Source organism: Lagenorhynchus albirostris, chromosome 1 (genome assembly GCF_949774975.1).
Source record: "Lagenorhynchus albirostris chromosome 1, mLagAlb1.1, whole genome shotgun sequence".
NCBI lineage: Eukaryota > Metazoa > Chordata > Mammalia > Artiodactyla > Delphinidae > Lagenorhynchus > Lagenorhynchus albirostris.
In genome coordinates, this window is record NC_083095.1 from 123,249,709 (window position 1) to 123,265,736 (window position 16,028).

Sequence of the window (16,028 nt, forward strand, 5' to 3'; positions counted from 1 at the left end):
TTTAACAAAGGAAAACAGTATCTTACCTCAATAAAAAACACGCCTATTACTAGAGTTAATCAGAAACAGAAGCACACATGCACACACACACACACAGAAAACCAGAAAATGTGGACTTAATTTCAATCCTGAATCAATAATACTTACAGCTATAACCCGGTAACCCCATCCAGTCAAAGCCAAAATCTGCCGGAAAAATACATCAGCAGTTCCGCTGACGGGAGGGAGAAATATGAGAGGACACCTGATATTTCTGGGGCCTGCATCGTAGAGCGACCAGATCTTACTGTCGTCATCATCCACAATAATCTGGAGGGAAAATTATAAGAAACAAAATGAAAAACCTCATGGATTGGGCTTTATATAGTTATTTCAGCACTATAGTTTCACTGACAATTTTAATATTACTGCCTTGGTTGTTACAAGCTAATGAGGGGATCACACCAGACTAGCACATATAAAGAACGGCTGTCTCCATTTCCTTCTTCAGTGCTGACATAGTCCATGGAACTGCTTTATACTTCTCCCAAGAGCTGTTTTCTCTATCAGTTTTGAATTTTCCTCCCCAGCCATGATTATATGAAATTTATTGTTTACCATTAAACAGTAAACTCTGTACATGGCATCTGATTTCTTCCCCATACTTCTGCCTCTGTGTGTGTGTGTGTGTGTGTGTGTGTGTGCGCGTGCGCGCGCGCGCACGCGTGCATGTGCGCATGCGTGTGTGCACATAGGAGGAGGACAATTTGCAGAGTCATCCTTGGGTGCTGGCCCAGAGGGTGGGCTGGGATCAGCAGGGTCAGTGTGTGACCAGGGGAAGTGAAGGGAAGAAACGACTCCAGCCTCCAGGGAGAAACTGGGTAGAGATGAGACCTCTCAAAGAGATGCTTCAGGAGCCTGCGCTAGACCAAGACTCTGAAGGGGAGACCTCTGCTAGAGAGGAGGGACGAGGCAGGTATAGGCATCACTGTCCCCAGAGAATGTTTCAAACCATTCAGTCAGTGTGGGGAATGGGCTCAGGGAAAAACTGGCTTTGGGGGGAAAAGGGGGTAAGAAGGACGAAGGTCATCAGAAACCGTCCTGATTTAGTGGTTCTTGACCCAAAAAGGGAAACAGATGAGCATTACATGAGCTGAGACAAGTCAGGTGTTTAGCACAGAGTTTGGCAGATACTGAGTGTTCAACAGTGTCAAGAGTGTCAGCTACAGTATGCACTGCATGATAGTTTAATTTTTGTTCTCTTTGGCTGACTTTTTGGTATTTGGAAAAGTACATTAACTGCTTGAACTTTTGCCAATGCAAATCAACACTTACCCTTTTTACATTAAAAAGTTCAAGGTTCTATTTTCTGAGAGCTCCTAACTGGCAGTGCTGTGGGGCCCATGGTGTCAATGTGGGTGGCGGCACACTAACCGCGGTCACTGGCATCACTGGGAGCAGACAAACAGGGCAGGGCAAAGCCCAAAGGGCCCTAACCAACACCTTCTGGACTTCCTCGGGTGACAGTATATCTCATGATTATGTTTTTGCCCTTTGTATTTGCCACTCACATTTTTGCTTTTCCTGTTTCTTTTTGCTATGATTGTAGTAAACAAAATCTCAGTAACCTCTGACAGTGGTATGCGGTAAATTCCAACCTTATAATAATAAAATTCATATGAGATAAGATATTCAGATCTCTGAAATGAAAATCTAGCACTATGAAATTTCAAGCAAACTTTTCACGTCTTGTGGGCCAAACTGACCAAAGGAGAAAATGACATCAATGAAACTACTACTTCCAAGAATATTTAGGTAAGTTTGTGTTGTTTTGGGTCTGGTGATTAGCTTGCTGAGTGAGTCCATCAAGAGGAGCTCACATGAATCACTTGAGGGGATGGGACAAGGCAGAGGGACTCTGGGGGCAATTCTCCTAGCATGGGCAGTAGTTCCTGGGGTAGCAAGAAGAAAGGCGGGTTCCCTTTGGTAAGCTGCCAATTAGTTCTGGCTTTTTTTTAAGGAATTTTTTCTTTTTTTTAAAGAAGTTATTAATTTTTTGGCTGCATTGGGTCTTTGTTGCTGACTGCGGGCTTTCTCTAGTTGCGGAGAGCAGGGGCTACTCTTTATTGTGGTGCGCGGGCTTCTCATTGCCGTGGCTACTCTTGTTGCGGAGCATGGGCTCTAGGCGCACGGGCCTCAGTAGTTGTGGCACGCAGGCTCAGTAGTTGTGGCACACAGGCTTAGTTGCTCAGCGGCACATGGGAGCTTCCTGGACCAGGGATCGAACCCGTGTCCCCTGCACTGGCAGGCGGATTCTTAACCGCTGTGCCACCAGGGAAGCCCACTTCTGGCTGTGAAGCCAGATTAATTTGATTTTAATTTAAACTCAACTAGACTGTGTGACTTTAACATGTTAACCTCCATGAACCTCAGTTTTCCCATCTGCTAAGTGGGCACACCACTATCCACTTTGTTAAACTGTTGAAAGAATTAAATAAGATATTTGGGGACTTCCTACAACAGTGCCAGGTATATAGCAGGTATTCTGTCTATACTTGGAGACTGTATCTCAAATTTCTATATGAAGTGTAATTCTGTTATCAATTCAAACTTGCATGATACTTCCACAGCTATCTATCCTGACAAAATAATTACAACAGAGACACAGATGTTCTTCAGATCATAGTACTCTAATATTTCTGCAAGGGATCAGCAAAGATTTTATTCTGACACAACTTTTGTCTAGTGTGATCCCCAAACATTTGGGATTAACTTGGGACTCAGAGTCAACAAACTTCAATATAAGTGTTTAGCGTTTTTAGACATCCCAGGCATATAAAGTTTCCAAAAGATGACTATGGCAGAATGAATATATATCATGGCAAACAGAGGACCTATAATGTGACTCACTGTAAATCTTAAATCTGCGGAACAGGAAAATGCTTTCTAATAGAATCTAACTGCACTTACTGTACAGTTGCTGTCAGCTTTCTACTAAACTATACAGAGGAGTACACATATTCCTGCTTGCTTGAATATGTAAAAACAATTATAAAATAATGAGTACAGTTATTCTCACTTTTACTCTTGAATGAGTCTCAAAAGTTGATTGTACTTGACAGGGAAGGGGTGAACTTTAGGCTCTCCAACCCAGTCACAATACTTGGCAATAACCTTTACTCTCGAACACTACTAAGACATAACACCTAAATCACACATAAAAACAATTACAAGATTTTGCAAATAAGAGGTGTAGTAAAACCATACATACCTTTTTAAGGGGGACTGTACTTCTAAACCAGTTATAATCAGGAGAGACTTTAATCTCTCCCATGATTAGCTGAAATGGAGGTTAACCCTGAAATAAAAGCATGTGATGTTTCATGTCAAGAATTCATGTTTACATCAGCACTAAATGTAGAGTCTGGTCTAGCTCTACCAACAATACTTTAAAGGATAAAACTGAGGAAATGGGCTATTTCACCTTGTCGGCGTATACTTAAACTACAGAAAACAATTTGGTGAAAACCTATAATCATGGAGCAGGAAGGGCCCCAAGAGAGAATTATTCCAACCCTCTTAGTTCCTCCAGAAGAAGAATCTGGTCTAGAAAATTTTAATGACTTACCCAAGATCCCACGGCTATTGTAAAACCAGGACCAGACACAGGACAGCCTTTTCTGACACCTGACTGTCTGTCCTAGTTAAATGATTCCAAATGCAGTAGCATAACCTATCTTTTGACAAGATCTTAAGAATCTATGCTAATAAAGATATTCCTGTCTGATAAAATTCTAGAGAACAGTCCATACTAGAAAAAGGAGTTAATGTAAGCCTGCTTCCTCATAAATTCATAAAATGCCGTAAATCTCACTCTAGGGGAACATAGCTTCAGAAACTCACACATAGTTTTTAATGCAAAATACAGGAAAACTTGCTGTTCATATGGATGTGGTTAAAAGTGATATAATGTACTCTGAAAGATCCATGATAAGATACCAGAATAGACCTGAAGGCACAATAACTAGCAACAAAACAAAACATGTGCCTTTAGAAAAAATATGTGGTCTTCTGTTGTGAGATTAGTGATTTCCAGCTTTTATAGCTCTGTGACGTTGGAAAAGTCACTGACCCTTTTTGGGCTGTTTTCTCATCTGTGACTATTTCACCACTCTCTCTCCAAAGCGTTGGACAGTGCTTGGTACACAGCAGGCATTATCTGTTGACTAAATAAATGACTACATCCTAAGCAGGCCAAACTAGGCAATCCTAGAGTCCCTTTTAACCCGGGTACCTACGAGCTTTCCATTAGCTGGGCGTCTTCAACTTAAAGGCTACCCCTCTTTGCTCAGGGATCTGTGTTGTGTTGTAACAGGAACCTGAAAATTATAGTTCCTTGTTGCAGATTCTCATTGCCCAATGGAGAACTTCCACCCATCAGTTTGGAAGGATTCAAATGCTGGTTTGCATCATGTCCTCTACCCCAGCACAAGCCTGGATTTTCCTAGCAGGGCTAGGATGAGTTTGAGACCCTAGGACTTAACTCCTGCGATGACTCTGAACTGCCATTTTAGAGGGGCTGCTTCTCTGGACTGGTCAGGAGCTGGGGATTCTAAAGCCAACGAATCCTCCTTGGCCCTCCAAATCTTCTCCCTCAAGTACGCAGGGCACTGAGCAATCTCAACTGCTACCTCTAACCTTGGGGGTTACTAAACTGAACCCCAAGGAGATGGTAAATGTAGACATCCAATATTAAACTAGGTTTACAACCTTGACACTGTAATAATGGTCTCTTCTCTCAAGGCTAGGATGGTACTTAGAAAAGTTTATTAAAATCTTAAGTGGCTCTAAAATATCAAGAAAATTATCAGCCAGTCTTATGCTGAAAATCAGTGTGCACAGATGTATTTCTTATTCATACTGAAATAAAGAAAATCATTCTTTGCATATTCATTCTCTCTTAACAAATATTAACATGTTAAAAATTGAAGCCATTTGAACTACAGCCTTTCTCTGAGCTGGTCACTGCTTTTAATTGAAAGCAACTAGCCCATATAGTTAATTCCAAAATATTTTCTACCTAGACAGACTTGAAATATTTCTATATCATCTAAATATTGCCTAATGGAGACATTTTCTAGTATTGCAATACTATAAACAATCACTATTCGACAGGAGGAAATATCAAAAACATGTTTAGAAAAAAACCTACTCAACAGATTTATAAAACACTTTAGCTAATTAAAGCCAGAAAGTATGCTTCTAGATTCACCAAACTTGGGATAAAATAAAGTATTCATAGTTTGAATCAGTTGCAATCTACAAACCAAACTACCATACAAATACATATACACACATCATTCACAGGCACACACATTCACTGTCATCCACTTCTTCCCTCAGCAGTAAGTAGAAAGATGTTCCTCACCACAGTCCTCAGTATTATCCACTACCACCTAATATTATTTTATAACTAATCTTGCTGGATGGAGAGATTCCACCCAACTGTGACTAAATTTTTGTAGAGGCAAGTGATTTTAACACTTGTGCTAGTTTGGCAGTACATGAAAGCTAAGATAGATACCAAATGTTGCATCTGACCAACTGACGTTTAAGTGAAAAAAAAAAAAAAAACTGCTGCAAAGGGAAAGCAGCTGTGAGTGGTATGAAAAGGAAGTTTGTTCTCCCAGCTCTCTTTCATCCACTTCAGGGGAATACTTTTCCAAGTCACAAGGGGAACATTCTGCATAGGGCAAAAAAAAAAAAAAAGGTTCACTGAGACTGTAACTCAACTGGTCAGTATTAAATAAGAAAGAATGTGGACCACGAACTCAATGCTGATTTGATCTCTCACAATTCTTCACAAAAACAAAAGCACCTGTTCATGTTGCTGGGAAAAGGGCTGCAGGAATTTTGCCTTAATCCTGCCTAAGAAAACCCCTCCTCAGGGAGTGCTCTGGACACTGGGGCCTCTCTGGCCCTTGTACTGCTCGACAATTAAACTGCTAGGTGTGAGTGTGCACCAAGAATTACATGTACTTATCCCTCAAGGTTTCAGCAGAACCAGCCAGTTTACAGTCCACTTATCCCTCAGGGTTTCAACAGACCCTGCCAATTTACAATCAGTGAAATTGCCTTTACAAATGTGTAAGTCATCTAACCAGTTTAACTAGTCAGATGTTTTCTTATCCTTTATCTCAATCATATGATCTTCGTATGGACAATCTGTGATTATTATTAACACCAGCAATAACGAAATATTAGAACCTGAGAGTCTCTGGGCAATGCCATTGGCTTTTTAATGCAAGCCTCCATACCTCACCACACCAGTACAGAGCTATTCTTTTTGTAAGTTTCCTCAGGGGAAGATTTACCCCTCCTTTCTTCAGAAACTTATTCCATTATCTTCTAAACCTCATGGGAGGAAAAGCTGACTACTTGACATTTTGACGGTGACACCTCATCTTGTACTCTGTCTTAGTATAAAAGCTTTTGAAAATTTGCACACAGCTATTCTATCACCCCTCAGTCTCTTGAAGCTTTGTGCCAACAGGAGCTGGAACACTGTAGGTGGAGACAAAGAAGCAGCATAAATGCAGAACTTATGACTCCCTAGGAAAAGTGAGACAGCCTAGCCCTGCTACTCTCCTCATGCCTCCTTCACAAGCCTCACACCTGGCCCGTACTCAGCAATGACAAAGGCATTTATCACTTTCAGGCTGAGGTGCAATCTCCAAAATAACTAGTCTGCTCAGAGTTCTTAAAAGTTTACAGGAAAAATATGTTCCTGGGCTGCAGCACTGTAGCCCCAAAATGGTATTACAGTTGTATGCCCAGGTCAAGCGCCCCACTGCCCACCCCAGGCGACCCACACACAGACCTCCACCTTCTCCCAGTCCCACTGATGACAGCTACACAAAGGCAGGGGCACAGGCACACCAATCACCCCCATGAACTCAGACTCGACCTCAGACACACACAGGGACATGCAATCACGTGCATGGTCACATGAACCGACCCACTCAAGGGCCACACTCACAAAGTCACACCGACAGAGGCAGCCGCGCACACTACAAACCATACTCACCTGCAGCCACAAAACGCGTCACACACCCACATCCCCCGCTTCCCAGGGCCTCGCTCACCCCTCACCTGCCGTGGCCGCCCCCAGGTCCCTTTCCCTCCTCCCCAAGGCGGCTCTTCCCTCCACTACGGGTGCGGGCCTGGGAAGCTGCTGGGCCTGGGTCGGGGCCGGCGGCTTGAGCGCTCAGTAACCGCAAGCGCTGTGGACCTTTGGGGCGCGCTGGAAGGCCGGCCTCCGAGGGGCGGGGAGCGCAGCCAAGCGAGCCTCGGCCACCGCCCTCCCTCCTCCCGAATCGTTCGCGCAGCTGGCTCAAGCCTCGCGTTTCCGCGTTCGGAGGGGCGGGGCCACGCAGCGAGGAAGGGGTGGAGCTGCGTGACTCCGGCGGTCACCATGGCGACGGGGAGGGTTGGACCACAGGGTGAGACTCCGGCGCTCTATTGTACATCCTGCCGGGTGCGCAGTCGGCGTCGGCTCTGGCGGTGGTGGCGGGCGCAGGGAGGAGGTCCGAGGAGCTTCTGGGTCAGTTCTAGGTCACCCATGTGACGTGATCACCTAGGGAGAGGTCGTGGGACTGGAAGAAAGGGGCTCCTGACCCTTGAGACCTGCCTCCGCCTGCAGTTCGCGCCCTCTTGGAGGAAGCAGATGCCGACCTTTTCTCTCCGCCGTGTAAAGCTTTGAGGGGATCCCTTTGGGTTACAGGCTTTGATGAACACGGCTCTGTATACTCTTTTCTTGGCAAGATTTTTTTCCTTTGGCACAGCTACAGACGCCCTCCCTAATCCTCCACTGTAACGCCCCCACCTCCCTTCCCTGACTTGTGCTGAGGTCCTGGGGATTTCCGGGAACAGCTCCCGCTGAGCCTCCAGCTCCTTCATCACTTTCCCTTAAAGGAATAGAGAATATTAATCTATTTATAATCATTTTTCTTAAGATGTTGCAGAGGTCATGACTCTCCTTTTCAGTAAAATATTTGGAGGTATGAAAAGGTTGAATAACATGTAAATCTCCTTGTTGGAAGTTTTTTAATGATCCTTCAACAAGATCCTGCTGAAAATGCCTCTCCCTAATCTGTGTTAGGGAAAACGTGTACCCTATTAAAGGCCTTTGCCTTTACCCTGGCAACTGTTTTGGGGATTAAGGTCAGGGGAGAATCCAAGTAAACTGCATCCTAAATCATGACATCTGCCCTCCTGCTCAGGAGCCTTGGTTCCCAGTCTAGAACTTGGACAAATCCCAAACGAATTTCCCAAGAGCACAGTAACATATCCGCCTTTTTTTCCCCCAAATCATCTTTTCGGAATTTTGAGTCAGTAACAGAAAATGGTCTTCTATTATAAGCACCACATAGCTGCTATACAGGGAATGTTTTTGTGGAAGATTTTTAACTTTGGGGCTTTTTCTAAAAAACTTGGAGAGGTTTAATGAATGGAATACCTGGCAAATGACTGGTTGTATTTATGTAAAATCCATTATGGGTACTCATTACATTGTTTATCTGTCTCCCCCAGTGGGCTGGGAGCTTTAATTTAGAGCAAAGTGAACGGAGTGATTTAACCAGTGCCTTAGCTATTATGACCTGGTTCATAATAAGTACTAAATGTGTACTGAATGAACTAATTAGCAAATAAAGAAATTTATCTGCTTGTATTCCTAAAGCTGTATTCCTTATATCCCATACTTCCAGACCTCACTTGAGTATCAGCCCTGAAGAGACATGAACTATGGATGTGCCCAAATGTATTAGAAGTCCTTATTCTGTTAGTTTGGTAATAATTTTTAACGACTGTTGATAATGGAAAACTATTTCGCTATGTAGATATGTTTTGTTATATGTATACTTTTATTAAAAGATCAAACCCAAAATAATGAATGTTTTGTTTCCCTTAGAAAAGGAACCCATGGTCATGTTTGGATCTTCAGCTGGTCCATAACACATAGCAAGCACATTGTCCATTCCCTAATCTGAACAAGAAACATTTAGTATCTGTGAATTCCAGCTGTCCTGTAATTGCACAACTGCAGGAAGCAAACTTTTAACCCAGGGCAGGCCACAGTGCAGGCAGACCTGGTGGATATGGCTGGGAGGGTTTGCAGCTGTCATGGTTGGGGTCTGCTAGATGGTTCCCACAGCACCAGTCCCTGTGTGAGAATCTCACTTTACAAACTGGAATGTTCACAAAATACTCTGTGAACACCGAGCAAAGTAAACAGGTGGCCAGCTGGTTCTCAAAATTGCCCAAACCCAAGCTCTTTTCCTCAAATTTATCTTTTGACAGGATAATATTTGTTTTAAAAACACATGTGCAAAATAATCCTAGGTATCTCTCTTATGCACATGTACATACCAAACAGAGTAGTGGTTACCTCTGAGGGGAAACTGGGAATAGAAGGGGTGTTGAAGGAGAAGCTGGCTTTAGAGTTAGTATTTGAATTTATATAAGCATGTATCCATATGTTATTGTGTGACAAAAAATTACTTAAAAGCAACTATATTCATGCTTTAAATGCTGCTGTAAACCTGCTCTAAATCCTTCAATAGCTCCCCATTGCCTTCAAGCTAAGTCCAAAGTGTATGGGCTACAGCAGGTCTGACTCTCCCAAAGGGCCCATTACACCCTATGAGGTCTCAAACCTCTAGGCATTTGTGTATGCTCTTCCCTCCACTCAGAGTGTCCCCCCTCCACCAGAGTGAATCTCCCCTATTTTGCTCCCAGGAACCATGTGTGAAAAAGTAAAAGAGGAGCAAAACACTTAGTTTTTCACACTAATACCAATTCTTGGAATACCATCCTTTTAAGCTTTCCAGGGTACAATCGACTGTAGTGTTATATATCAAATTATGCTAAGAACCAAGATTGAATGCTGTTTCCTCATTGCCAGACCCAGTCTGTGACATACACATACTATACTGGATTAGAGGGATCAGACACAGAGTGGGGATTCTAAAACTGCACAAGAAAGATACCGACATGACTCCTCTATAGTTTGCTACCTAAAGGTCCTATCAAACAAGTTATATACAGTTATTTATAATTAATAATTTATTATCATTCGGGAGTTAAGAAACCTGAGTTCTCTCCTTGGGCAAGACATTTCCTCTCTCTAGGTGTGGTTTTCTTTTCTGTAAAATGAGTCCAAAGTTAGACTAAATGATCTCTAAGTTCTTTCCAATTCTAAGATTTTAGATTCTATGTACTTATGAGAGCTACATTACAGAATCTTTACAACAGCCTTTCCTCAAAGCTGTTCTTCTCTGATAATCCCCCCACCGTCACTCCCTTCCAATCAAACTTAAAAAAAAAAAGTAACCTGGCCAGTGAGTTGCAACTAAGGAGCTCGCCTGCCACAACTAAGACCCGGTGTAACCAAATAAATAAACAAATAAAACAAATATTAAAATAAAAAAAAAGTATCCTGGGGCTTCCCTGGTGGCGCAGTGGTTGAGAGTCCGCCTGCCGATGCAGGGGACATGGGTTCATGCCCTGGTCTGGGAAGATCCCACATGCCGCGGAGCGGCTAGGCCCGTGAGCCATGGCTGCTGAGCCTGCGCCTCCGGAGCCTGTGCTCTGCAGCGGGAGAGGCCACAACAGTGAGAGGCCCACGTACTGCAAAAAAAAAGTATCCTGCACACAAAAATGCCTGCTTATGGAAACAGTATTTTGACTTCTTCGATAAGTTAATGTCTGACCATTATCAACTTGGTAAAATAAAAGTTCCTAAGCAAAGGTACCACATCTTTTGTATCATCTGCCAACCTAGCATCTCATTAATGTTTCTTCCATAAATAACAATGCGGTAACCTTCCGGAAAAAGAGCTGCAATTTAAAAATCCTGGGAAACAAGAGCTGCACTATTATACTATAAAATAAAGCAGCTTCTATCCGTAGGGCTCTAGAAAACTTTATGAATTCTTAGAGGTAATAAAGACAGTGATTAAATAGTAACTAAAACGGGAAAATCTTTTTGAAATTGTCTAGCCTAGTGCATGCATATGATGGGCACTCAATTAACATGTGCTCCTACTTCTACATTTCTGAGCACAAAAGGCTAATATATTAAATTCCTTGATCAAGGATAAAAACATTTGCAATAGAGGTAGGGTACCAAAGTGGTTAGGCCCACAGACTGGTGTCAGACTACTGGAGTGTGAATTCTAGCTCTACCACTTATTAGCTATCTAACAGTCTGGAAAAATGAGGATCAATACCATTACCTGACTCATAGGGTTACCGTAAATATAAAATGAGATAGTTCAGGTCGAGTCCTTATCAACAAGACTAGCAATCAATAAATGTTGGCTAATAATAATGGTATTGAGAGCCTGCTGTGTTCCAGGCACTGTGCTAGGTACATTACGTATACTATTTTTATTCCTCATGAGAATCCTTGCAAAGCAGGTACAATTTTCATTTCATAGATAAGGAAATAGATTCAGAGAGGGTGTGTAATCAGCCTCAGCTTAAGGTCAGTGGCAGGGCTCATGCCATGTTTGTTGAATCTAAGACTCTACCTCTCAAAATCATATCTCTTTACCTTGAAATTGTTTGATAAATATAAAGAAAAATGGTGAAAATAGGTTGTACTTCCTTTAACACAACGTTTAAAAGCAATAAACATTCTTTCAGCAGACTTTTTCAAGAGCTTAATTTTATGCTCAGGAACATTTGTTTTGTCCCTCAAATCGAACCAAGAATAAAATCCTTTTTAAACAAAATCTACGGTAGTCTTTGGGTTCTAATATTGTCACTAGCTAGCTGTTGCTGGACCCCCGTTTCATCATCTCCAAACTGAAATTTTGAGTACTAAATCATTGAGCCTTTCCCGCTCTAAAATTCTTTTCCTCCTGTTAGTCTAAAGGCATCTCAGCAAGTTGCTGCTGCCATCCAGAGGAGAAAATATTGTTGCAGGCCCAAAGAAGTCATTATAGCAGTGTTAGACTGTGGTGACAAAAATAGCTACCATTTATTGTCTACTGTTTGCCCCGTGCTTCCCTGGGCATATTCTATATGTATTTCTATTCTGCAAGATAGAATGCTTTTACATTCTACCCTTGTTTTTAAACTGAGAAATCAGAATTTAAAAAAATTTATTTTGGTTGTGCCACACACGGCATGCGGGATCTTAGTTCCCCAAGCAGGGATTGAACCCGTGCCCCCTGCAGTGGAAGCACGGAGTCCTAACCACTGGACCACCAGGGAATTCCCAGAATTTAAATTTTTTTTAATTTGTCCTGGGTCACCCAACTAGCCATGAGTAACTGAACTGTTTTGAGTCTGATGTTTTTTCAGCAATGACAAGAATCAAAATAGAAGCATCTTGTACAAGGAGGCAATGTGTTTGCAAATCCATCCTTTCAGCCAGAGTGCAGAAAAGGCTGTGTTCCACCCTTTCTGGGAGGACCCCGGACCTAAGGCCCAACATGTGGCCCCATGTGTACCTCTTGCTAGTTAAAGCTGTTACTACTCTAACATACAAATTATTTGTTGAGTGTGATCAAATGCAGATTCCCATATCCAGAGGTTCTGATTCAACCGCTGGAGTAGGGCCCAGGAATCTACATTTTAAACAAGTACTCCAGGTGATTCTGGTTCAGATGAGAAACTGCTCAGTCAGACTGGATTGTGGTCTCTACAGGGGGCCTGAAAGAGTGGGTCATCTCATTTCCTGAGGCCTATCTGGGATGTGCACCATTTAATTTTTCAAAGAATTGGCTGTTAACATAGAGATGGCATTCTAAACCTGGTGTTTGTCTTCCAGTCCCATGATGGGCTTGAGGCTCCCTGGATGGGAAACTGCCCTCTATGAGATGGGCCTTGCACTCCTGACTCAAGATTTCATACGTATAAACGGTATTTCATGTTGTCCTAAGTGTACCAACCACGTCAATCATGATGACCAGCTTCCCTTTCCAGCTCACACAGCCTCACCCACAGCCCCCTACTTGGCATTAGGCTGAATTGTTTATGCAGGTGGCATCACTGGACTGGGGTAGGCCTTGACTCACTGTCTGGCCAAGGGCTAGGGGTGGTCTGGCAAAAAGATTCTGCCTAGCAAGGGCAATGGTAATAGGCTAAACAATCAGATAGGCTCCACCAAGAATGCAGGGAGGCAGACCTGAGACCACTTACCACCATGTAGTAAGAGATGAGAACTTATAGCAGAAATCTGTGCCCTCACTAAGGTTCCCCACTCCCCGTGGCAATGTCTGAGTGGGTACCTCCCGAGATTCCCTGCAGAAATCACCAGTAAGCTCCCAGGCGACACTAAGCTCTCGAATTCCATAACGTGAGCTTAGTGCCTGGAGAGGGGAGCGAGTGCTCAATACACATCAACTGAAAAACAACAACAAAAAGGCACTTTCACACAGTCATTGATTCTCAGAACTATTTTGGGAGTGTTCTTTTTTATCTTCAGCCCCATTTCACATATGAGGAAACTAAAGTTCAGTGATGTTTAGTAACTTGTTAGAGATCAAAGAGCTCATCAGTGGTGAAGCCAAAACTCTCCATAAGAATATAATAACCAACTGATAACTCAAGTTCTTACTTCCACAGCAAAATCTTTTAAACCATTTCCCCCACCCCCATTAACTGCTGCCATAGTTCATATCTTCATGTTTCTAACCTCCCAACAGATCTTCCTGCCCCAGGTTTTACCTCCAATCTACCTTCCACTCCACCACCAGAGTTAACTTACCAAAATGCAAATCTGTAGTCGTGTCACTTCCTTGATTGTCTATTGCACTACAAGACAAAGGTCCAAATTCTCCTGGTCTTCAAGCCCTCCATGATCTGGTCTTCCAGACTCATCTCCATCGTCCTACTCCATTTCTATCAATTCTTCCAGTTTCTTTAAAACACAGCTCTTTTTTCCTGTGTTTAACATGCCATTTGTTTCTCTTCCATGATCCACCCTTAGCGTTCTCCAAGCCATCTACATATACACTTACGTAAGTGTATAACTAGCTCATACGCGGAGGAGTGCATAGCAAATTTACGGTTTAAAGAATGATAATAAAAGGCAATCATGTTCCCAGTTTAAGAACCACGTTACCAACCCCCTACGGGATAGTGTTCTTGTATGCCTCTGTTCCTCTGCACATGCTAGAATCTTCTTCCAGGCCTTAGTCTGCATAATGAACTCATCATTTGGAACCTCAGATTCAGCTTTGCCTCCTCTGGGAAGCCTCTAATGACTCCCTTGAGGGTGACTTACTGCTTCCACTATACCTTCATTATGGCATTTATAACAGTATTCTATTTGCTTATGCTTGCCTCCCCAGGAGATTGAACACACCAAATATTATTTAATCTCTGAATCTCCAGCAATCAGCATAAAGTCTGGATACACTGCAAGTGTTCAATAAATAGGATGTTTACACAACCTGGTTTGCCTGGGAGAGTCCTGTTTATGCCTGTTGTCCAGAAATAATTAATATAACCTGCTTCTTTTTACTCATGAACATGTCCTAATTTAGATGACCAATTATCTGATCACGCTATCAATAAACGTTGTTGAATGGACGAATTAATGATTGCAGAAAGATTTTAACTGATAGAATCTAGGCAGGAAAAGCTGATTATGTAAAGATATTAAAAAATTCAACAGCTGGCCACTGCACCTCCTTCCTCCTCCAGAAGTGCCTGACTCTCCTGGAGACGGAGATGAGTTTGCACAGACCAGATGCTCAATAACCTTTACTGCACAAATACATTGAAGAATGTTACTGTATTCCTACTTTAAGAAAATCTAGATGTAAAATCTGAATTTATTGGACAGATCAATGTGACACAGATTATTACACATTATGAATGTTTATGACTTGGTGAGAACTAGATGGTAGCTAAATTTAAAGAGCTGACTTTACTCCTTGTTGAAAATCCAAAATGCAGATTAAATACTACTGAAATGGTAACATAGTCAATGGGGACACATGATTTTTAAAATTTAATAGATGCACTTTTTAAAAGAACCTCTCTTCAGTATATACACATAACAGTTAGTTGTACTTGCTCTTAGGGAAAGATACAATCAATCTCCATGAATCTGATATTATAAATAAAAATTTAATTTAAAGTTTCTTTTGTTATTGAAATAGAAAAAGCTGTTTTCAACTACTGTTAAATGAAAAGTGGAAAGTGAGGTAATTCATCTTTTTGACAATAACCTTTCCTTCCAACAGTGTCATCTTCTCTGAAAGTCAAGGTAATTCCTTGTAAATAAGGCTTTTAACAAATTACAAATATGTAGTAGGTACTTGTCCATCTTCTTCCTACTTGGTGCACTATTGCATAGCAACAATTTTTTTTTCCTGCTTCTTCTTCAGTGGAAGTCTGAGAGTCTGAAATCTGCACTGGCTTGGTTGAGCCAGGGAATTTTTTTGGTACCAGGGATGTAAATATCCATTGTAGAAATCAGTAGCTGTTAGTGTTTTCTTGAGCATCACTGATCGAACACCAATCCAGCCACCCTAAAGGGCAAAAGACAAATAGTGAATACGCGGTGCTGGCAAAACTGGTGGTAAATTTTAGTTTATAAAATTTTTATCATGAAAAAAATAAACCAACAAATCTTTACTAAATGCCAGGCTACAAACAGCACTAAGTAACATAAACGATTCTTTGACTCTAAAAGTTTATTACCGGAGAGTGATAACAAACGTATAGACCTACTTAAATCTATTTAAACATAGACAGGGAAGAATAAAAAGGTACGTTGTATTTGTGTGGTGCTTGACAGTTTTCAGAGTATGTCCATGTATCTTATTGTTACTGGCTGTCAAAATACAAGCACTCTAAAAAGTAGGCAGATCCAATATTATCCCCAGAGAAAACTGATTTTACAAGAGAAAACTGATGCCCAGAGAGTGTGAGTGATTTGTCCAAGGTGACATAACTGGTGGGACTTAAACTCACATGTTGAGACAACCCACTTCTTCTATGAGAGCAAACTATGGATTTGCAGT

At 42.0% G+C, this 16,028-nt stretch overlaps 2 protein-coding genes across 11 annotated transcripts in view; both read right to left on the bottom strand.

The window, feature by feature from the left end:
* Positions 1-14,134, bottom strand: part of SPG21 (SPG21 abhydrolase domain containing, maspardin) — a 121,545-nt gene extending 107,411 nt beyond the window's left edge. For 2 of the 9 annotated variants that reach the window (XM_060151915.1, XM_060151926.1), the window contains exons 1-4: positions 7,132-7,372; positions 3,251-3,337; positions 1,551-1,637; positions 148-309 (exon numbers count right to left, since the gene is read on the bottom strand). In XM_060151915.1, coding sequence (XP_060007898.1) covers positions 148-309; positions 1,551-1,637; positions 3,251-3,313 — 312 coding nt within the window. In that variant the 5' untranslated portion in view covers positions 3,314-3,337; positions 7,132-7,372. Of the gene's footprint in view, positions 1-147; positions 310-1,550; positions 1,638-3,250; positions 3,338-3,607; positions 4,268-7,131; positions 7,373-13,759 lie in introns of those variants that run through there. The other 7 variants (XM_060151888.1, XM_060151862.1, XM_060151878.1 and 4 more) reach the window with 7 other exon arrangements.
* An 863-nt stretch (positions 14,135-14,997) lies between these two features.
* Positions 14,998-16,028, bottom strand: part of MTFMT (mitochondrial methionyl-tRNA formyltransferase) — a 39,376-nt gene continuing 38,345 nt past the window's right edge. For both annotated transcript variants that reach the window (XM_060151834.1, XM_060151824.1), the window contains exon 9: positions 14,998-15,533. In XM_060151834.1, coding sequence (XP_060007817.1) covers positions 15,348-15,533 — 186 coding nt within the window. In that variant the 3' untranslated portion in view covers positions 14,998-15,347. The remainder of the gene's footprint in view (positions 15,534-16,028) is intronic.